Here is a 23908-nt window from a genome sequence, read left to right as displayed (position 1 = left end):
TCAGAAGAGGTAAGTGCATTTACCAATGTCACATTTTTAGATTATTTTTCAGGTTTTTCTTTTTCAATAAACTAACATTCAACTGTAACGAGAGAAAGCGTAGCAGCTTGGTATGTCCACCATAAATATTACTCAGTTTTAAGCAAATTGTCAAATTGCTTACAGGAATCCTATATCATAATGATTTGGAAAATGGTTACTGAACAATGTTTATTTGATAAATCATATCAAATCAGTAACGTGTATTATACTTTGAAGCAAAATATGCCTATGGTACATGATAAGAACGGCATCTAAGTTTTGATATAGGCCTAGTGAGCTCATAGAAGACATCTGCACATTCTACATTACATTCTGTGAATAGCAATGTATAAGACAATGGAATTTAGTCATAGATTTGTTTCAGGACAGGCATACGTCATTCTGTTGCTTTTATCTGTACAGTACAAACAATTTAATGTGAAACGTAATTTCTCACATTCAGTGAGGTAAGGCTCCCTGTGGATCGTTGGTTCCAGGTTTGACAGGTCATCTAAGAGGCTGGTCCTGGTCCAGCAGCTATGGCCCTCAGCTTGTTCCAGGCCTTGGAGTGGGTCTTCAGGGCCATCTGGACACAACATGAAACAACACTTACCTCCACAGGAGTGATGCACTCTGTGTACTTTGAACACAAGTCAGGCTGTTTACTATCCAGCTGGGTATTCCAGAAAGTGTGTAACATATAAACTTGCTAAACTGGTCAGAATAAATTTGATACTATGGGAATATATATATACACTGAAACAAAAGCGCTTGAATAAATAATCTCTTAAAACGGGTTTGGCTATGGTTTCTATTCAATAAGATAAATCAATAGCTAGTAGTTAGGGTTGTGCATGAGCAACATTACTCTATTTGGACGTCAGTATTCGTTCAATATATGGAGTAATCACGTTCGTAAACTGAGTCAATTTAGAGTCAAACTTGCAGTTTCTGTCATATATTTCTGTCACACTGGTAGTAAACAGTTGTAGCTGGTGTGACTGATAGCAGTTAGCCTAACATTAGCATATGTTAGCATGACAGCGTTTAGCCAGCTCTACTTGGGATCACTTCACAGGCTGTGTCTCAAATACTCGCTGCCTTGATAACCCAGCTGCTCACGGACCACAAAGTAGGAGTATGAGTAAAATGTCCATCTCTGCTAGAAGCCGTGATAAATTAGTTAACGTTAGCTGATCTTAGCTGAATCTCAATGTTTAAGACGCTCTTAGCTGTCTCCAACTTTCAAATGCATCTCCAATATAAGCGTTTTACTAAGTCTCTGGTCATGGAGCTTTTTAGAAGGATGCCGAGGCTATTTTGGTCAGGTATAATTAAACATCATCTGTTGGTCCAGTTTGTTTGTTTGCTTCCATGGCGGTCGCACGCTGTGTTTGCGTGTCAATTAGAATCTAATAAAAAAAAATTGCACAGAACAATTTATTATATCTAGAAGTAATTCTATAGTTTTCATAATTCATGTTTTTTGCAAGTCTATTGTGTCATGTTATAAACCTCATTCATTTGTACGACACAGTTACTGTAAGGTGATTGAATGGAATGAAAGAGATAATTTTAGCAACAGAAAGTCCACAGTAGTTACCTACCAGATAGTATGGCCAAAACCATTCCATATTTAGCTATACTGTCTGGGAAATGGCTAATAAAAAAAAAGGCGGTCGTATGATATTCTAGCAAAATATATTGTATTCTCACCTCTGAAATCTCAACTTTGCGCTCCCAGGCCCGTACAATGTGTTCCAGCTGGTTATGAGAGGCCTTGGCTGTGATGTATTGCAGAACGGGTGGCACACGGTAGTCTGCCAGCTGACCTCGTAACTTCCTGTTCAGAACCTCAGCCTTCACACGTTCCTGACACAGCAACATTGAGTAAACATCAGAGGATGATGGCACAACACAGACCGTAGCAGAGTCTAGCAATCAGAGTAAACAGCACCGTTTTAATGACAGTGAACAGCAATGTATAAAAGTAGCCTTGTCTCAGAGAAAAGTACAAGTAATGAATGAGAGCAATGGTTCATTGGGTTGTCCTCGTAATGTATAAAATGCATTTCCCACGTGATCATGCTCCACTGAACGCAACTGATAAATGTATCATCATGTAATCAATACGTTTACAAAGTGACTAGACCAAAGAGTTTGCTGTGTAGAAAGTACGATGAAGTCTTATAACACTTATTTGTGTGCCAGTTTTCTCAATGTGTTAACTCAATTAAACTCGGTTATAATGGAACTTGTCAGTTACCACTAGTATCATCAAGATTGCCAGGCATTCAGATCCAACTTCCTGATGGTAAACTCAGGCATGTCAGAGCTTATAAGGTCATGCCCAATGGTGTATATGCAGCAATGTAAACAACAAGAGCCACAGAGTGTAAACACAAAGTAGACTCAGAGTATGGGGCTCAGTGTAACCAGCAGTCCAACCTCTTCAGCTTGCTCCGTCTCTTCCTCGATCTTCACCAGCATCTCCCGCCGTGAGGCAATATCGCTGCTCAGCAGTTTCGACTCACAGGTCATGTTCTGCAGCTTCTTCTGCACAACACAGCCAAGAAGAGCACACTCAACAAAGTCACATAGCAACAGACAAAGCAGATAGTAGTAGTTCACATTGTTGTGACTAAAGCTTGTGTCAGATGAAGACTTTGGCAACTCAGACCTTATATGAGTTGAGGATCTGCAGGGTGTTCCCTGCCAATAGCTTGAGGCGCAGCAGGTCCTGGTTCCTCTCGTCAATGCGCTCCAGGTACTGACTGTTTTCAATCTTCAGCTGCTGAAAGTCCACCTCGTGCAGCGCCTCTCCCATCTCCTCCTTCTGAAACATCTGCAGACGGAGCTTACGCTTCTGCACGAGCAATGCTGCATTCTTCAGGCGCAGCTTCTCCACCAGTGTGTCCTGCAGAGGGATGGAAACAAGTACTCCATAGGAAACACTAGATAACCAGGACACAACAATAGAAAAACACAACAGAGAACTGCAGAAACTACAGCAAAAAACATAGCATTACACCCACAGAGGAACTAAAATACAGCAAGCAAAACCACCTCAATAACCTGAAACATACACAGTAACTACAGCAGTTACACAGCAGACACACATAGAAGACCATGCACTCCATTGCAAAACAAGGCCTAAAGATGGGGTGGAGTTATGAAACCCCAGATTCGTCTAACCTTTGCCCTCATCCTGTCCTCAAAGTAACGGATGACCTTCTCAGCGCCCATCATGACGCCCTTCTTCTCTCTCAGAATCTTGGCCACATCGCGGTCAAACTCGTTGCTGGCCTTCTTCACCTCCACGAGCCGCACGTCAGCTTCCTCCAAGGTAGCCTGATGGAAGCACACAAGAATATGAACACTGCACTGCTAAAAACTCTTACTGCCCACATGTCTTTTGAACCCACCCTGGTAGCACCTGACTCTGGAGTCAACCTCCAGAGTCTTTGGACCCTGAATTCATTGTCACTCATGCTCAGTAACCTTAAGGTTGAGCATCACTCTCTCAGAGGTATCATTCAGCTTCTCCAGGTCGTCCCTCATCTCATCCATTTCCCTCTGGGCAACATCACATTTCTGCTCCATCGTCAGCTGCTGAAGCTTTTCTTGGGTCATTGTTCGTGCTCTGGTGGTCTTCCTTGCACGGCTCTATGGTTACATGGTAGTACACCTAGGAGAATTAGGCTATGTCCATGAACAACTACGTCACTAGTGCAGTTATGTGATATGAACACAGAATAACAAATAAAACATGCCTACTAAGATTGACATGTGAGTGTTCCAAAGCCTGCTGCCATCTGGACATTTACTTGGTGCTTAAAAGCCCTTCAAGGACTATATCCCTGTGGAGGGATATGTACATGTTTGTTCTTGTTGTCAATAAGCCTTTAAAGCTCCATGAGTTTTTGTCCTAGAGTCATAAAAAGAACACCTCGAGAAACATTTAATATTCTACATGGCACTTGTCAATGAATGTTTTTAGTTAGAGGAAATATACAAAAACATCAAGGCATGTCAGAGTACCTAAAAAAGTCCTTTAGGAGTTATGGCTTTTCATAAATGTAGCCTGACCGGTAAACAATGAAAACGACAGACAAGGTACTTTACCGCCCCCATGTCCCCGTCAGTTCCACTTTGTAGCACAAGTTCACGTGGGTCCAAACGACCAACATACCGCTCAAACATGTCGGTTTCAGCTCGTAGCACCTCATTGGAGCGTCTGGAAAAGACCAGTGAGTGTAAAACATAGATTTGGTTCAGATTTGATTTGACCTCTCAAAATGGGGGCAATGGTCGTTATTTTAGATAGGATATCTATTTTAAGGTAACATTACTGTGGGCTAAGTTAGCCGTCAGCGGTGGTAGTTAAGCTACTTTCATAAACAAAATAAGCACAAATACATAATTTGATGCGAAAAGCGATAGTTAAACCAGTATTCCTAAAATGTTGCCTTTTTGTTACCTTAAATTCTGTATAAGTTCAACAAGTTGTCTCTTGTCTTCCAGCAACCCGCTGTCCTCTAACTTCGCCATGGTTACTAAGGTAAACAAAACTCCGCAAGATGCGCGCTTGCGTGAAGTGCTTAGAATCAAACCTCCTTTGTGGTACGACTGTTCTATGCCCAAAATGGTTTAAATTATTCAAATCTTAGATATATGCAAATATAGTTATGTGTTGAAGGCCAACGTGTATTTTCTAATATTCCTTTTTTTTTTTTTACTTATTTCAGGTCTTTTTACAAATGTCAGGTCTTGAAAGAAATATCTTTTAATGTATCAATTCTCTTAGACAATGTTTTAACTCTAATAGCATTATAAGTACACTAGCGTGCATTTTTCTTAGGTTCATGCGTTGTTGTTTTATTTATTACATCTTCATTTCTTTTTACACTTGTTTTCTATCCAGTCCAAATCCAAGAGCCATGTTGTGAAATGCACGGGAGTAAAATATCGATCTATCACAACATAGGCATCATCCCAAAGTTAAAGAATTGACTTTGGCATGTGTGTATTTTAGAAGTCAGTGGAGCAGACGCCCTCTAGTGGGTTTACGGGAAACCGGTTTCACAGATTTCTGCTTGCTGGTGAAGGTCTGCCTTTGATTGATGTTGATGTTGTTGGCAATATGTTTTATCGCCTCTCTCTTACATACACACAAATTATCTTTCATAACGGTGGTGGTGATAGTAATGATGGTAGTGGTTGTCAAAAGCATAGTAATATTGTAGATTGTAATATTTGTGGTGATGATTGTAGTAGTGATACTGGTGATGATTGTTATCAATATTATCCGGAATGGTGGTGGTGTTCTGGCGGTAACAATGGTTGAAAAGTAGAAAAGGAGAAGTATGTTTTCAATGAATCACCTGTATATTAGTGAGGGTAGTGAAACATACAGACATGGTTTTCTAAGCACACTGTCTGTAAATCTGTAAAGGCCTTCAAGTGTGATGTCTTGCACGTGTGCAACCACTGGATTGTGTTTTGAGGTTATAGAGTGCACACAGCCGTAGCCATGTGCAAGTGGTAGGAAGGGGTGTGTGTGTGTGTGTGTGTATGTGTGTGTGTCTGTGTGTGTTTTCTCTTCTGGCCTGATTTGGCGTTCACGTGAGCCCGTTTGCGGACAGTGCTGTCAGTGTGGTGACCGAATGGAATTACAGATCTGACACCCGAGGAGTCGCTTCGACGACGGATGCTATCGTCATGGGGTGCTCTCTATACCTAAATCCTCTTGACCCCTTCACACGTGCACACGTCCACACACACACATCCACACACACAGTGTATGTCCCACAGCAGCACCCCAGAAATAGTCCATATCCTACATTCACATCTACACACACAACACATGCTATTTACCCCACAAGACACACTGTTCAAAGTATGCACAACAACACATTCACAACCATAAATGCCATACAACGTATACTGTACTCATGAGTCATGATATCACAACACATTAGTATGAGTGCGTAGTACAGGCTTGTACAGAATGGCTGCTGTGGTGTTTTCAACAGTCCATATGTGTAAGATGACTTTTGTCACCTGTTTAGTCTGCTGTCTGTAGTATTTCTGTGGGAAAAAAAACGGTGAGTGTTCGTCAAAGCATGCATCCGGGTTGTGTAAGTATGGAAGTAGCTTTAGGTGGACTGAAGTGTGTTTGTGAGTGCTAGTATGTGTTGAGAGACTTAAACTGGCTGAAATAAGTTTGAATGAATGTTATTATGAGTATACAATTGTATTTGAGAATGGAAGCTTGGCTTTGTGTGCGCATATGAGGTTTTGCATGCTGAATATGAAAGGCTGGTGTGTGTGTGTGTATGTGTGTGTGAACATGTGCGTGAAGATTGAAGTGTATGTGATGTAGGGTTTAAGTACATTGTGTGTGTGTGTGTGTGTGTGTGTTAAACCACAGCGACATCGACTTCCTCCCTGAAGAGAAACTTGAGCAGTACTTCCTTTGTTCCAACACGGCCCTGCTGCGCTGAGACAACATCTCACATGAAACTTTCAGCAGAGCTGCTCACACATTCCAGTGCTTGTACCCGAAGATAGAACTGGGGAAACGACTAAATCCAGACCTTAATGTATTCTTTTGGAATGAAACTGAAAATGTCCTCAAATACACTACTGTGACTAAACCAGTTTAGGTGTAATGTATTCACATGTATTCAAACTCTGCAGAGTTTTATTTTCTATCTTATGTTATGCATTTTATGTATTCTATTTTTTATCTTAAATCTTTGTGCATGTAATTTCTTTGCTGTTAAGCACTTTGAGCTGCATTGTTTTGAATGAAAGGTGCTATACAAATAAAGTTTATTATTATTATAAATATTATTATTATTATTATTACTATTATAATAATGCCAGGCAATGTTGCAGCCATATAATAATACATACATAATGTTATATCCTGATTGTCTTAGGAATATGTGTGCTTGCTTCCTGAGAGGGTGTGTGTTATTTTTAAGGCTCACATTTCAAGAAACCAGAATGACCATCCTGACAATTGAGTGTTTTACCACAGTTTTCCATTGAACTCACTCCCCAACACACACATATCGACACACACACATACACACACACACACACACACACACACACATCCCACACCACTAGAATATCTACTCTGACACATTCCACACTTACCAGGTGTGTTAACCTGTTCTCTGAAACACTCTGGTCTGATTGGTCGTGGCCAACTCAGAGTCCTGTGCTATATGGTTACATTCGGATGTGTATTTAACAGCCCTGAACAACTGATAAATAACTCAAGGAACTGGAGCATAAATGTAAAGACATTTTTGCATTTAAATATACTGACACAGAGATAATGTGGGCAATAATGTAGACATGAATTGTCATGTTTTGTCAAATCAATCTAGTTTTATTTATATTGAACTATAGCTTAAACGTTTAACACACAAGACTGTAAATGTCAGGAAAACCATTTCCAGGAAGCACTCCAAATACAGGAGAACACTGTGGTCAACAAGAAACAAAAATGGACAGCAAAATAGTTTTAAATAACTTCAAGAACAGTTCATGATTTATAATTAGTTGATACGTTCACAATTGATATAACACACTGATATAATAAGAAACACACATGTATTCATTGTTTTTGACATATTGCTATATTTATTCAGTTTAATAATAACAAAATGAAAATTATTTGTTAATGCAGCTTTTTTTGATAGCAATATGGAATTGGCCTGTATAACTTTCTGTTGTATATATGCACTTTGCTGAAAACAAACAAACACATAAAACAAACAAACATACAAACAAGCAGGTCCGGTTTCCTGACTTGGGTCAGGTTGCCCTGGCTGTAATTACAGCAGTGTGGCAACAAGACAAGCTTTAGCCTCTGGAATTACACACCCACACACAGGGGGGGTCCACAGATGAGAGTCTTTGAGGGAAAAACATAGATAAAGAGTGTTTGAGAAGATGTATAGCTGTGTCAGATTCCCTCCCATAACATAAAGGAGTATCTCGCAGGTCCACAATTTCTATAGGTCTGTAAAGGGGATGAAATGGATGATGGTGATGATAATGATACTGAGGATGGTGAAATATATCATGATGATATGATTGAAGTTGTGCGGAATAATGCTGTGGAAGATGAAAAAGATCTGCGAATGAAGATGCTACTGCTCATAGTAAAGGATTTTGATCATGTTGAGTGTGTGTTCTGTCAAAACTGTCACACATGATGCTGGAGGTGTTTCCAGGGTCCTCTTCCAGTTGGAGCCAGAGCAAGAGAGAGGGGTCCTGTAGGTGGCCCTCACACATCCAACAACTGCCCCTGGGGGGGTTTTGGCTCTCTCAGGAGCTCAGCCACTGTTACCCCACTCTCTTCAGGCTGGCGTTGCGTCTGCGGCGCAGGCAGTTGAGGAGGCACCTCTTGCCGGTGCTCTTCCCAGGAGGCGGCCCGGGAGGAGGACCGGGGGTCGAGACGGCAGTGCCCTGCTTTCTGCCAACAGACAAGAGTGGCAAGAGTAAGACCCAGTGCACAGGCTATAGACAGTAATCGGAGTCTGCACACAGGCTCCACACTGAACATGAGATAGACAGGTGTCAGACAGGAGCCTCATTGAGATAGCAGAACATTCTGGTTTGGATCTGGCTTTGATATGGTGTGGTTAGGATCGAACTGGCTACTGTCTTGGACATAACATGGCTCACTGGTTAGAGACAGGAGTAAGACTCTGGGTACAAATGGCAGGAAGGAGTCCATGCACAGACTTCACCCTGAGTGCCCAGTCAGAGTCAGCTCACAGGCTTCACATTAAACACTGTAACAGACAGACGTCAGAAGGCTCATTGTGCTGGCAGAATGAACTGCTGTCTGGGACGAGTCAGTTCACAGGCCTCATGTTTAATATGAAAAAAAAAGGGAATACGTTTACAGCACTCCGGGAGCTAACTCTGGACCCAGAGCTGATGCCTACCAGATCAGGGCCAGATCAGCTGGGTTGTTTTCAGTTTGAATCTGCCCTGTTACTTTGAGTTTTAAATGTCCTGAACACACTAGTAATTCCCACACACTTTTAGACCAGATTTCTACATAGTTGCCTCCAGGTTTGTCTTATAATGGATGTCTGCATCAGTTAGACCTACAACATACTGCTGCTTTATATACCAAAACTGGTGTATAAACACAAGTGTCATGATGTTATCAAAATGTGATGCACAAGATAGTCTTTTTCACTTCTAGTTCTTTGGTTTATTTGTTTGGGGGTTTTGTAACCTTTTTCTGCTGACGTGCAGACTGACCTGGCGGCAGCAGCGGCGGCAGCAGCCTCCCTGTTGCGAACCTGGCGCATTACACGCAGCATGCAACAGATCTGCCGCAGCGACATCTTCGGGGGATGGCAGACCATTCGGGGCCGGGGGCCTCCGCGAGGGTTACGGGTTTGCAACAGGGACATGTAGCTGCTGTTGGGGGACTTCCCAAAGAGCTGCAGGGGCTGGACACTTCTACTGCCATAACATGACGCACACTGCAGAGAACAGAGGGAGGAAAAGGGGCAGAAAGAAAGAAAGAGAGAGATTGATACAACGAGAGAGAAAGATGGAAGGAAAGAGAGACAGGCCAGAGTGAAGGCATGAACAGAGACGGGGAGGAGAGAGAGATAAATGTGAGGAAAAAAGATAAAGTGAGACAGCCACAGACAGAAAGAAAGAGACAGAGAGAGTGAGTCAGAAATACAAACATAGAGAGATGGAAAAGAGGGAGATGGAGATGAGCGGTTAAATGCTGGGGACCTCACCGAAACAGTTGTAATGCATCTCACATCTGATACAGGATTTATAGCCTATCTGGAGAATAGATTAGTGTTCCTGTGCACTTAATTTAAACTTAATGAATCACCTTGTCAGAGTGAAATCCAATCCTAGCATGCACTCACCAACATACAGTACTTCAGGATCTGTCTGCCGAGAGGTGGCACCCAAGCAGATTGTTTTACTGACACCTGATCCATCACACCTTCACCACCCTCCACCTCCAAGACTCTATCACTCTAGAGGTCCGCTACCCTAAAACCTCATCACCTTAAAAACTCATCACCTGGGGGGCACTGTGGCACAAGCAGTAGCCCCGACCATATACGGGTTCGCCCACGGGGACACGGGTTCGAATCCAGACCCGTTGTCATTTCCCGATCCCACTCCCCACCTCTTCTCTCCATCTGATTTCCTGTCCAAAAACCTTCACTGTCCTATCGATTAAAGGTAAAAAGCCCCAAAACAAATCTTAAAAAAAGTAAAACTCATCAGCTTAAAAGCCCATCACCCTCACATCTCATCATCTTACTGCATCACTGTAGAACTTAACAACTCCAAATAATGATCATCTTGGAGGTCCACCAACCCAGCATCTCATCAACCTAAATCATCATCACCTTAAAGTCCACCATCTTAATGTATGATCACTTTAAAACCCCATCACTGTAAAACCTCACAACCCCAAAATGATCATCCAAGAAGTGTATCACCCCAACGCCGAATCCCTAATCATACACCACCTTCAACATTTCATCACCCTACAACTCTATCATAGTAAAGCCAAGACAAATTGACTTGTGTTATCATAAAGCCCTATCCACAACCTTAAAACTCTATCACTCTATGAGACCAATACCCTTGCCCAGCAACATGACTATTAAGCCCACCTCTCACGCTCTGAATCTCTATCACCCACAAACTCAGCGCCGTTCTCTAACACCGCCATTCCCTCAGAAAACTCCTTCAAGGAGGTTACATTTCTTTTCAGTGTTAAAATTCATTACGATGAACAAAACTACTTCATGACCTACAGACATTACGTGCCAGGTACTCACGGGTACAACTGTTGCCATGGTGACGATCGCTCTTCTCTGGGTGTCAGATGATGCTGGTGTGTTCTGACAAATGCTGGCCCAGTTCTCTTATACCTGTGTACAGGTGTGAGTGCACGTCGCCTGGCCAATCAGCATCAGGTAGGAGAACAAGCAGCCTAGCCCTGGTGTGCTGACATCACCGTGTGAGGTCAGAGCTTCTTTTCTCACACATAATGGGGTGGTGGTTGAGGGGGCGGGAGCTAATGGGTTGATGTGTATGTGGGGGGGCTCACATTTCTGCATATCAGTGCCAGAAACGGTCTTTAAATTATTCAGCAATCTTTTGTTTTGTCCCCATGGGTAAAATTAGAAGGCAGGGGCAGGAATAAAACACCTGTCCAGGAAGTAGAGCAGGAGGCAATGATGGGAAACGATCTTGAAAACTCAACATGTCTTTATGTATGTATGAATGGGTATGCGTGCGTTATGGATACCTTTAATGCGAACAAGTTAGTGCAAAGACAATGAGGACATGTGAGTATATGTGTACATAAGAGAAAAAGAAGAATTAGAAGAAGCACAGGTGTTGTGTGTTTTGTGTGGGGAGGGAGGGGGCAAGTGCTCAATGTCAACACTTTGCCAGCTGATTGGGGAAACTGATCATTGTGCACAGGTTGCACTGGATCTGGTTAGAACCTGTTAGTTGAGGTGCCACTCGATGGAGCCACAGTGACAGTCCAGAGGTAGAGACCTGACGGATCCTGGCGTCTAAGAAACGCACTTCAGCCAGTGTCTGGCGGTCTGCTTAGAGAATGGACTCGGGGTGGGAAACATATGTTAATTCACAATCCGATATTATCTAAGTATTCTTCCTACAATATCGATATATCACAGCACAAGAAAAGTTACAAAACAGAAAGAGTAAAAAAGTGCACTCTAATCCCAGCCAGTTACTGTAAAAGGCCTATTTTGATGAAATAATTGCATTCCATGACCATTACCACTCTAAAAGGAACCCCAGGCATGGGGGTGGAGGGTAGTGATGCTCTGGAAAACTAGAATGGTTAGGTGAATAAATTCATTTTTAACTGTTCTGAGTCTGAAAAAATTTATTGATATTTGGTGTCAGTGTATCGACAATGTATCACAAGCAAAAATATCATGATATATCGGTGTATCTATTTTTTTTTGTCCATCTGGTAAAATAGACCCACTACAATTCAGAATTGGAGAGTTTCTATCGATATGCTCCTCCTTAGACCCTCTATGTGAGCCTTAGTGTGACATCACCAGCATATTGTCAGAGCAATCCTGCTTTTCCAGGAAGTGTTGTCAGGGACTCCTGCAGGTGAGCAGTTAGAGAGTTTGTCAACTGTGAAGGTTCTTTATTCTCAGGGGTGAGCATGGGAGGAGGGATTCTCTGTCCCAGGTGGCAGTTGACTGTGGAGTGCATCTGTCTCGGAGCAGATTCGTGCCAGATCTGAGACAGATCCTAAGCGCCTATCTCTGCTCTGAAGTCAGTAGCGGTGACGGTGACTACCTGAGGTGTTTGCACAGATGACTCATGTTGAGGCTATCCCTGGGCCTGAAGCCTTATTTACACCACACATCACATAATGTTACGTTGGAAATGCACTGATTAGGTGGCAAGGGCCCTGGAAGTAAAGCTGTTATCTAGAAACCAGAGGGTTCCTAGTCTGACTCCTGGTTTCATGCCACTGTGCCCTCCAATGAGACACAACTTGTGATAGCCATCTTTGTATCATTGAATATTCATGTACAGATCATAAATATATCATGTGGGCCACAAGGTAGCACATTATTTCTCTAATAACACCCTTATCTCAAATGGTTGCAATTTATTAGATTTATGGCAGTTGTTCTGTTTATCAGGCCTGTTTATCTATGGCCCTGTTTGTCAGCAGTCATCTGCTCACTATCTCTTAAGGTGTGAGGCCCCTGTAGACTCCCAGTCTCAAGCGGAGCCACTCTGTTGACTACAGCTAAGAACTTCTGTGGATGTGTGGGCACCTAAGGGCAACACTATGACTAGTGTCATGTAGCATTGCATCATTGTCATGCTTACTGGGTAAAATACTGGATATGGATCCATTTTGGAATATATTTACATGTAACTTATCAAAAATGATTTGAATCCCCTTCTCTTAATTTGTATGTTCTTACCTTGCCATATTATTGAAGTAATCTTTAACTTACACTAAAGCACACCTGTAAAGAGGTTCTGAAAAATAAAGATTTACACACACAAAGAGGGGATGCAGAGACAGACAAACTGAACAAAAATGTACCAGACTGTGGGCCTACTGTATTTGTATTTTGATTGTGAGATTACATTAAGACATTAAGATTATAAACTAAAAAGAAACGAAACAAAAGTGATTATGGTTATTTGTTTAGTTTAGTTTTATGTTTTCCCATAAAGGTTCAAATTTGCAGTAGCCTGTTCTTGTTGATAATGTCACAGGTAGATGGCGCCTTGGGACTTCTGAGAATCGCCAAAGTAGCCAATCAGCCCTAGGCTATTACGTCAGCGTTTCGTGGAGCGATACACAGTCACTCATCCTCAAGTTTGCAGTGCAACTCTGCCATCTAGAGGTGAAGTCGATAAGCAGTGTATAATATTTGTTAAGTTCTGTTACATTGGAGGATGGATTTATCGAGTGCACTTACTGCAACGCTAGACAAAAACGCTCCATAGCCTACCACAATGGGATAAAAATATCAAATTAAGTTACTTCTCCAACGGTCCCCTGGAAGGATCCTAAATTGATTGCGCGCTCATTTAGACAGGAAACTATTTTTTTTTTAAACCCGCACCATTAAAATAAGGAAGTGGACTCGTTTGTTGTTTAGCCCTGTTTGTAAGCTAAAAAAACGACAGTTTTTAAGATACAACTGGACACATCGGGGCTATACTTGTAGGAGAGCTCACCCTTCCTGAAACAGCAGCGCAACAGGTGCATCCATCCACCCATCTGGGCTTTGGGAAAGCTTCGTCATCAATCATTAATGAGATGCTAATGAGACCGCGGAGCTAAGTCAAGCTTGAGAGAGGGTGTGTGTAGGGGGGAGTTAGTGAAGTGACTTGCGGAAGGTTGGGGAGTCTGTCAGTTGTCGTTGCATGAAATCAAAATCACTTCTCGGACGTGAAGATGATTGGAGACATGTCCCCATCTGTATCCCCCCGTTTTTTCTCGATGAAGGAGGTCTCACGGCACTGCACTAAGGACTCGTGTTGGGTACTGCTGGGCACAAGGGTTTACGATGTGACGGGCTTCCTCACAAGGCACCCCGGCGGCGAGGCGCTCATCCTGCGCCGCTCAGGGACGGACATCAGCCAACAGTTGGACGGACCCCCACACCGGCATTCAGTGAACGCTCGGCGCTGGTTGGAGCAGTACTACATCGGGGAACTTGACAGAGATGATGGCGATGACACACAGGTATGATGAAAATGCACTGCTGGATTGACTTTTCAACTATGATCAGCAAGGCCACTAAAAAGTTACTCTTTGACTTAATGGATGGTAGGCTATAAAGTTCCATCTCAGTTACCGCCATCAAAGTAACCGGTGGAGCAGGATACTTTAGTTTATTATGCTGCAGCCGGGTAAACACGCCATTTGAAAACTCACCTGTGGCGGGTATTATTTCAGCAACGCCCACCTTTTACTAACTTATGCTCACTGTTATTCACTGTCATTTTGTGCAGTAGCCTGATGTTATACAAGTTTGGGTCATCTGGAGTTGGTTGTTGGTCATTTTGCATATGATCCGCTCTGGAAAATTCTCTGTGGCGTTTGTTTAGGGAGGCACAGGACTTTGCCTCCATGACGTTTCCGAGGTCGCAGGTGTAGCCCGCATTAGATGGTTGGGTGGTGTCAAGAGTAACACTCAGCTGTTTCTTGTAGTCTTAGGCTATTTACTAGGCTATGAGATGCTTAACTGATGGAACGAATCAAGACCTACACTCAGATCAGTTAGACAGAGCATATTTTTCAATCTAAACATATGAGATGGATAGTAACAATTAGAAATGAAAAATGAAAAGAGAAAGGAGGGGAAAAAAATGAACGGAACGGAAGAGTCAGTAGATTTAGATTTGTGTCTTGAAAGGGTTTTGAATGGTGAACTAAACCACTTAAATCAGAGTGCAGATGATTGTTCTCCTGATCCTCAGTGTGTATGCCCCTCAAACCGGTCTGGCTGGTTCCATTGAACCAGTGACCCACAACACACACATGACACTCAAAATTGACTTATGAGGAAAGTTTCCAGACAGCCCTGATACTGACGGGGATTTTCTCTCTCACACACACACACACACTCACACACACAGAAAGAGAGAGACACGTGCTGGCACTGTTGATATGATATAATCATTTGGGTCCACTTGTCATTGGTTGATTTAGAAGTGACTTGTGTAATCAAGACTAGCAAAAAGTAAGTAGCCTGACACCTCACAGAACGGTTGATTGAAATAATGTTATAACCTGGTCATAACCCTGTCATGCCACTGCCAAAGAGAAGGTCACTCATAAATCTGTCTCCCGTGTGTTTTACACAATTTTGTACTCTGACAAAAGCGGAGACTCTATAGTATCTTTTTCTCTGATGTCTCTCACCGATACAAGTGTTGTGGTCATGCTGTTTCTTTTTGGACTTGAAGACCTTTGATAAGGACCGGTCTTTGCCGCCAAAAAGAAGACTTTTGGATTCATATTGCACTGGTTATCTGTGCCCCTCATAAATCTTTTTTTGAATGTGTGCATGTGTGTCTGTGCGTGCATGAGCCCACAGTCGAGTTCGCACAGTAATGCTCTGGCTTTAACCAACCTTGATCAGTGTGAGATGTGTGAACCTCTGCACTACAAAAAAAATCTCTTTGTGTGCCTGTGTGTGTTATCATAGTCTACATGTTTTATTGCCCCATAGTTCTAATGTGTAAATAGCTCAGAGAGTCGGGTGTCTGGGTGTGAGTGTGTGTGTGTGTGTGTGTGTGTGTGTGTGTGTGTGTGTTCTCTTAGTCCCTGTGTATTGCACTGCCCTTTATTTAGTCATGGGTGACTGCAGTTTCGTTAATGTGTGAATAGCTCACATATGAAGTGTGTGTGTGTGTATCTCTCTCTCTCTCTCTCTCTCTGTGTGTGTGTGTGTGTGTGTGTTTATGTGTGTGTGTGTGTGTGTGTCTGTGTGTGTGTTCTCTTCATCCATTTATTTTAGTTGTAATTCATCTAGTTGTGGTTGGGGGTGATGTTCCAATGTGTGAATAGCTCAGATGTGCCATCTTTACACACATTCGGTCAGCAATGTGGCTTGTGACAGCTTAGATGCAACAGAGAGGCCGGTGAAACTGAAGCAGCCGCTCCCTCTCAAAGGCTTATTGTCCCGGGGAGCAATCTACAGTGGACTGTGTCCCAGGCACTCCCTTATCACCCCCCAACACGCTTACACACACACACACTCACTCACATACACACACAACACCATAATGTACTTACACAAAGCAGCCCATATGTACATATCCTCATCCCACCACTCAAGCACAGATATAATCATTCATCCATCACACACATACACATTATAGTCATACCTAGATACATGCAGAACCTACAGAAACACTGACATACACTACCACTGGATCTTGGGAATTATTTTAGCTAATAATAATGCAATAATTGGAAGTTCATTTGAGGAGATTGTGGTATGGTTTTGGTATTCGTTTGTGGAGTGAGAGGCCACTATACACACTAACAATAAAGGGTTTTACTGTTTACCTGATACAGTTTTCTATTTGCTGTAGCCTTACATCCAACCCTGCAAATAACCGGATAACTTTTCATAGACACAGTCTGCTATTGGAATTTAAAGAATAATCAGCATGTAGTACACCCCCAGCATGACTAAATAATGGAAAAGGCCATTCTTAGCTGTGACGGGTGCCCAACAGATTATCGGGTTAAAGTTTGTCTGAGTATTTGCACATGTTTTTTAAGTTTGCTCGTTAAAAGACACTAAAGTACTCTCAACGCATGCTGTTTTAAGACCTGTGATTCCTAAATGGGAATCCTGTGACTAAGAGCTTGATAGTTGTGATGTGTGTTGGTATGTGTGTGGTGATGGAGGTATGTGTATGTTTTGTACATTTGTGTGTGTGTGCGTGTGTGTGTGTGTGTGTGTGTGTGTGTGTGTATGTATGTCTGTGTGTGTGGTGCCTATGTGTGTGTTTATGTGTTGCTTGTCCATGTCAATTTAGTGTGTGTGAATGAAACAGAGTTTGTATGGAGGTGTGTGCATCTCCACGCATAGCCTAATGTTTTTTGTGTTGTTCATCTGTGTGTATGGCATGTGTCTACGTGGATACATGTAGCCTCATGATTGGCAGGAATGAATGATTGACAGGACCCTCACGGAACATTGGTTGTCGATATATATGCACACTCTTTCACTCAGCGGTTTCCTCACACAGACACTGCTTATTGTTTGGTACTCAAGGTTGAAACGTCTCCAGAACAGCAAACAGTTGAAAAATACCTCATGATAACCCCACACACACTGAAGTGTCTGTCTGTCTCTCTCTCTCTCTCTCTCTCTCTCTCTCTCTCTCTCTCTCTCTCTCTCTCTCTCTCTCTCTCTGTGTGTGTGTGTGTGTTTGTGTGTGTGTGTGTGTATGTTGACTGAGTGTGACTCCTGATATGTCCTCCATTGTATACCATATCAATTGACCCACCCTGGGAGTGTGATTCTACACAGTCCCGATAAAAAATTGGCCCTTTTGGTTTGGTATGTAAGGGCAGCCATAGAAAGAGTTCAAGAAGAGTGGACAAGAAGAATGGAGATGGAGCAGAATAGACAAAGGAGAAGGAATGAGATGAAAAAAGAGGGAAGATAGACAGAAGAAGATAGAAGGAGATGGAATGAAATGATGAAGGAAGCTGAGGTGAAAAAGAGGGTTTAAAAGAGGGGGGAGAGGAACAGAGAGGAGGTAGGGGAAGAGAGAGGGAGTGAGGCCTTACATATGTGGACAGATGTGTGTGTATATGTGTGTGTTGGTGTACTTGACAGGGAAATGTGTGTCATTGTGTGAGAGTGTGTGCACGTAGTGCATGAGAAAGAGGGATGTGTGTTTGTGTGTGTGTGTGTGGAGGGATGTGTGTGTGTGTGTGTGTGAGAGAGGGAGAGAGAATGGGAATTTTTCTGTGAGTTGAGGAGAATGTGAGTCTGAGTGTGTGTTTATCTGTCTAAGAGAAGAGAGAAAGAGAGTGTGTGTGTGAGTGCTTACCAAGTGTCCATGTATAGCAGTGTGTGTGTATGTGTGTGAGTGGAAGGATGTGTATGTGTGTGTGTGTGTGTGTGTGTTAGGCTGCGGATGGCCACTGAGCTGAATGCCTTTCTGTTCTCTAAGGCTTCGTCTGTTTGCCATCTTCCCAGCCTTACTCACAGGGCCCCAAAGAATGAAATGTGTGTGTGTGTGTGTGTGTGTGTGTGTGTGTGTGTGTGTGTGTGTGTGTGTGTGTGTGTGTGTGTGTTTGTGTGTGTGCATGAGAGCATGCATATGATTGCATGGGTCACATTCTTCATTCTTTTAAAATTGTAAAAGTGAATCCTTTGCACAAATGAGAGGTAAATGTTAACCAAGCCCCACCCATTCCTCCCTGTGGAGGAAAGTTCAGCTCTACTGAGTGCAGCATTTGGCACTGATCATAATATATAACTATCCACATAGACTGGAACATTGGGTTGTATTTTTAGATATGGTTATCAAGCGACTCAGATCATACTTACAAGACAGGAGCTTTTTTGTTGCTATGGAAAAATTATACCAACATCGTTGACCTGTTGTGTCCCTCAGAGGTCAATCATGGGGCCTTTTTTTATTCAACCTTGCTATGCTCCCGTTTGGACAAATCATTAAAAAAAAGATTTCTTATCATATCTCTGCTGATAACACCCCAAATGTACTTAACCCTCTCACCTAATGATTATGGTCCCCTTGAATCTCTTTGTCAATGCAAAATTTCCTTCAGCTGAATAAGGATAAAACTGAAATTATCTTATTTGGGGAAAAATGAGCAGGGTTGATTACTGCAATTGTCTTTTCACAAGACGTCCTTAAAAGATCATCAAACAGCTTCCTTTTATCTGCTCATTTGTAAAACACTTGCCAATGGCCTAAATAAATGTATCTGGGCTTGCCTTCTGTGTAGTCATCAAACACTGCAGGTAGATGTGTGTGTGTGTGTGTGTGTGTGTGTGTGTGTGTGTGTGTGTGTGTGTGTGTGTGTGTGTCTGTGTCTCTGTGTGTGTGTGTGTGTGTGTGTCTCTGTGTGTGTGTGTGTGTGTGTGTGTGTGTGTGTGTGTGTGTGTGTGTGTGTCTCTGTGTGTGTGTGTGTGTGTGTGTGTGTGTGTGTGTGTGTGTGTGTGTGCGCGCGTGTGTGTGCTCTGCTTGTTTCCACTGTGCTGCAAATATGTGCAATTCCTTGTGGGGTTGACACATTCATTTACAGTCACAGAGGGAGGAAGAGAGGATGGGAAGGAGCAGAGGGAAGAAAAAGGGGAGAGAAACAGACAGAGAAAAGGAAGTGAGAGAAGAAGAAAAGAAACAAGGACCAAGGAGAACAGTAAACACACTCGCACACACAGGCAGGGTCTCCTCCCGCACTGCTGTTGCTAGGCTGTTCTGGACAGCAGGATTCACACCGAGCGTCAATTTGATTTGAGAAGTGCTGGGGACATAGGTGGGATTTGACATGATCCTACCTGGCACTACTGCGTTGTCTGCCTCTGCTTTTACAGTGAGCGCAGCCCGAATACAAATGCACCAAACTGCATAGGTCACTGGGATTATGTAGGTCTTTAAAACTGAAATGTTAAAACATGGTAAAAACATATGGGGTGTACCTCTGTCGAAAAGTGGGCAGTGGATACAGAGCTCTGCAGTGACAAAAACATCTCTCCCCGAAACTATATGAGACATGCCAGCGACAGACAACAAATCCAGCGATTTTTGCTGTTTTTTCCTTTGTACGTTGTTTTGGATAAAAGCGTCTGCTAAATGATTAAATGTAATGTTTAGCGTAATTGTTAGAACCCCCATTAAACCGTATAGAGAGCACATTAAAAACCAATAATGTTAATCACCTGTACACCTGTGCCAAGTTTCTGTTCAAACATCAAGCCCTCGGCACTTTACAGCAGAGACTGTTGTTTCACAATGTTAGTCACCGATATCTATGAGCCTATCAATAAAATAATCAAATTGCTGCATGTGTAACTAGCTTGTTATGCACACTTTGCCTGTGACCAACCAGGCACAGCGAAATTGAATGGGGGTTGAGGATTTTACAGCCAGGGAGAAGGGCGTTATGGGAAGAGGCCTCATATTCAGTCACTATACTAAAGATATGATATGCATTTGGGGTCCAAAAGAATTGGGTGAAACTACACAAGTTGGGGAAGAGATTAAAACACCAGAACCATAATGACATGACAAATATTTCAAGAAATTGACATGAAACTTCTTGTTGTTTGTTTTATTCCAGTTTGTGTGAGGGCAGTATCTGCGGTAGAGAGGTGTGTGAGAGAGCAGAGTGTGTGTGACAGCAGTGTAGTAAATGTCTGAGGTTGGAAGTTGACCTTTGCTTGTGTGATTGTGTGTGTTTAAGAGAGAGAACTGCTCCCCAATATGAAAAGCCTTCAGGTAGCATACACCCAACAAACACACACCCAATGCTTATTTAACACACACACACACACACACACACACACAGGCAAAGGCACAAAGACAAACCCTTAACACATTTCCAGTTTTTACACAGTTGTTGCACTCACTTCAGTGCAGGTGTGCTGATTTTGCTGGTGACATACCCTGCCACAGGAACAGTGACAGAGAAGGAGAGAGGGTGAATGACAGAGGGTGAGAGAGTGAACCAGACAGATGGCGGGATGGAGGGGTAGAAAGATAGAGCAAGGAGCGGTAGGAAAGGGAGGGGCTAAATCCCTGATGACCTGATGGGCAGGTTCCACAGGTTTCCTGGGAGACAATCGTTTGTCTCAAAGTTCAAACAACTTAAGGAGTGTAACCATCACATCCCATTGCGGAACCCCCCCTCCTCAAGGCATTAAGAGATGGAGGGTTTATCGTGTGTTTGTATGTGTGTGTGTGTGTGTATGTGTGTGTGTGTTTTGGGGAGAAGGGGGGGATTGTTTAGTGTAGGATGACTGTGTGCGTGAATGTGTTTGGGAGGTTGGTCTATTCAGATCTGCATAAACAAATATTTGTCTGTGTGATTGGGAGGGTGGTATGATTAGATGTGTGTGAGGTGGCAGTCTTTACAGGTGTGTGTAGGGGATGGTCCATACATGACTAAATGTAAAAGTGTCTTTCTGTGTGTGTGTGTGTGTGTGTGTGTGTGTGTGTGTGTGTGTGTGTGTGTGTGTGTGTGTGTGTGTGTGTGTATGTGTGTGTGTTTCCACTGAGAGAACTCAGCCCTTAAACATGTCATGTCAATAAATAAAATATGCAGAAACTCTGCTGCCATCTCCTAGATATTTTAAATACCAGACGATGTTGAATGTGTGTAGTGTAGAATCTACTTTGGCTATGAATGTGTCTGTGTCTGTGTCTGACAAATCAATGCTGTGAAAAAGACATCTATTCAGTTTAATCTCCACCATCATGACCACTAACATGATTGTTTGGCTTGGCCAGTATAAACAGCATTGTACAGGACAGGACATTTACGGAGTAAAATTCCCTGTAATTGGCTTGGTTGATAACATATTTCAATTAAGCAACCATGAATTCTTCTCTGAAGATTTTGTACGGTCACACGAAATCCCTGACTGTTTTGTAATCTTGTTTGATATACAGTATTTGTGGGTTATTTTTATTTCCTTAAATTAGAATACCACATAAGACCGTTTCAAAGTATGGTGAAAACATGCCCCTGGCACTTCTTAAAATGTGAGTTTTGGCAACCTTTTTCATCATTGCACATATACTGATGATACTGAATGTTAATTCACCAGGTTGAGCATGTACTAGTCCTTCACTGAGACTAGAATGTACTAGAAAGTCTACGGATGTATGTGAAGAGTACACTGGTGTGTTAATAATGTGTGTGTCTGTGTTTGGAAGGTGCATTTGTGTATGTAGATAGTGTATGGGTAAGCATATGTGTACATGTGTGTGTTTGTGTGTTGACAATTTATGTGTATGCATGCATGCATGTGTGTATTTGTAGAGTGTACTAATGTGCAGTGTGCCATGTGTGCCTTGGGTATGCAATATGTAGGAGGACTAATTATTACGTCCAAATGCTCACTGCTCTCTGCTTCTCCTCTGTGTCAGATTGCTGATAAGTTGTTCTTATGGTAACCATTTGAACTGGCAGGGTTGGACTATGAGACGGTTCAGTTTTGTAATTTGCCACTGTACTGTTATATGGTTGCCTAGTCTTAATTTCAATACATTTGTGTGTTATAACTAGTCTCATAACCAGTTACAGCCTCAGAGTCTTCTGATCTTTAGAAGTATTACAGTCCTCCAATCAGTACGACTGTGTTAGTCCTTACTGTCCTGACACACTGATCTGTTGACTTTTGATAAATACCCTTTCAGGGAGGCTCAATGGAAGATATTCTTTAAAGTGAATGAATTGTCCTCAGTAGGTTTTTTTTTTTTTTTTTTTTTTTTTTTCAAAAAGCCTGTGCTGTTTAATAGAACAGACAGTGGGTTGTACTGTGCTAATTGCTGTGGATTTGTGTCACACCAAGACCCGGTCCAGTCTGTGGTTGTCCGCTATCAAGGAGGAGTCGGTGCTGAATGGAAGCCCCAGGGTAACTGTGAGAAGCACAGTCGAGCTCTGGACTCGAACCCACATCCTGGTACACGGGTGGCGTGCTAGCAAGGAAGCTAAAGTCCATGGGTGCTAGTGTCTGTTGTCTGAAGTGGTCAGGGAGTGAGGTTTACTGACTGCACTTCTCTCTACCCTCTGGCCACCATGCATAGGACAGCATTGAGCTACCTGAACACAGCGACCACAGCAGTAATGTTGTTTAGTGGTTTGTCTTCTTTATCTGGTGTGTGTGTGTGTGTGTGTGTGTGTGTACCAGGTCACTGTCCTCTCCTATCTGTTTGACTGACTCGTTCGCTAGCGTAGCCAGGCACCAATTTGATAACAGTTAACCATTGACATGGAGGAGTGGTCTGTAAATGGTAAGCTTGTGTGAGTGAGTGAGTGAGTGAGTGTGTGTGTGTGTGTGTGTGTGTGAGTGAGTGAGTGAGAGAGAGAAAAAGGACAAGTGTACCTGTTTGAAGCTAGGTGATGTAAATCTGAATCTCTGGTTTTGCAGTGGCCTTTCAAGTCCAAACGACCGATCATAACACAACCAAATATGTAAGACCTACCAAATGGCTACACAGACAATCCAGGAGCCTATCATTCATCAGGGCCTCAAAAAGTGAGACAGAAAAGTCATATTTGTTCATCTTTTACATCATAGTACATAGTTAAGATCACTAATCAACGCCTCAATCTCCCTTTACTCTTCTAAAATTGCCTTAAGTCTCTCAGCAAAGTGGTAAGAATCGCCATCATCATATACTGTAGGTAGCCTATAGTTATAATTAGCCTTATACAGTTGTAATCAAAATTATTTATCCCCTATTGCACATTAGGTTTATTGGCAAAATATACAATATCTCAGCTGTTTGCAATAAACAAATTACACAACAACTGTTTAAGCAGTTCAATGAAACTAATATTACAAGGGTTTTTATCCAAATTCAACACAAAATGCTACCTTTAATGACTACTGCAGTCTCAAAATGATTCAACCCCTTCGTGACAAGCATCTTCAGTACTTAGTAGAGCACCCTTTTGCTGTTATGACCTGCTGCAAACGTGATGCATAGCCAGACACCAGCTTCTGACAGCGTTCCTGAGGAATCTTAGCCCATTCCTCCAGTTCAGTAATATTATTGGGTGTGCGTTTTGCAACTGCCTTCTTCA

General features: G+C 42.5%; 2 protein-coding genes across 2 annotated transcripts in view; one reads left to right on the top strand and one right to left on the bottom strand.

Annotated features, from left to right (window-relative positions):
• Nucleotides 1–196: 196 nt before the first annotated feature.
• ccdc113 (coiled-coil domain containing 113) lies at nucleotides 197–5744 on the bottom strand. The gene is made up of 8 exons (XM_012833071.3): nucleotides 4502–5744; nucleotides 4147–4258; nucleotides 3523–3687; nucleotides 3217–3372; nucleotides 2702–2938; nucleotides 2470–2577; nucleotides 1738–1893; nucleotides 197–607 (listed from the first exon to the last, which is right to left on the bottom strand). The coding sequence occupies exons 1-8, from the start codon at nucleotides 4570–4572 to the stop codon at nucleotides 533–535; spliced, it is 1080 nt and encodes a 359-aa protein (XP_012688525.2). The 5' UTR covers nucleotides 4573–5744; the 3' UTR covers nucleotides 197–532.
• A 7813-nt stretch (nucleotides 5745–13557) lies between these two features.
• The window catches only part of fa2h (fatty acid 2-hydroxylase), a 28053-nt gene continuing 17702 nt past the window's right edge, over nucleotides 13558–23908 (top strand). The window contains exon 1 of the mRNA XM_031564575.2: nucleotides 13558–14335. Within this exon, the coding sequence (XP_031420435.1) occupies nucleotides 14045–14335 (291 nt within the window). The 5' untranslated portion in view covers nucleotides 13558–14044. The remainder of the gene's footprint in view (nucleotides 14336–23908) is intronic.

Source organism: Clupea harengus, chromosome 3, assembly GCF_900700415.2.
Source record: "Clupea harengus chromosome 3, Ch_v2.0.2, whole genome shotgun sequence".
NCBI lineage: Eukaryota > Metazoa > Chordata > Actinopteri > Clupeiformes > Clupeidae > Clupea > Clupea harengus.
The sequence above is the reverse complement of the archived record's forward strand: the minus strand, read 5'-3'. Positions and strand labels throughout refer to the sequence as shown.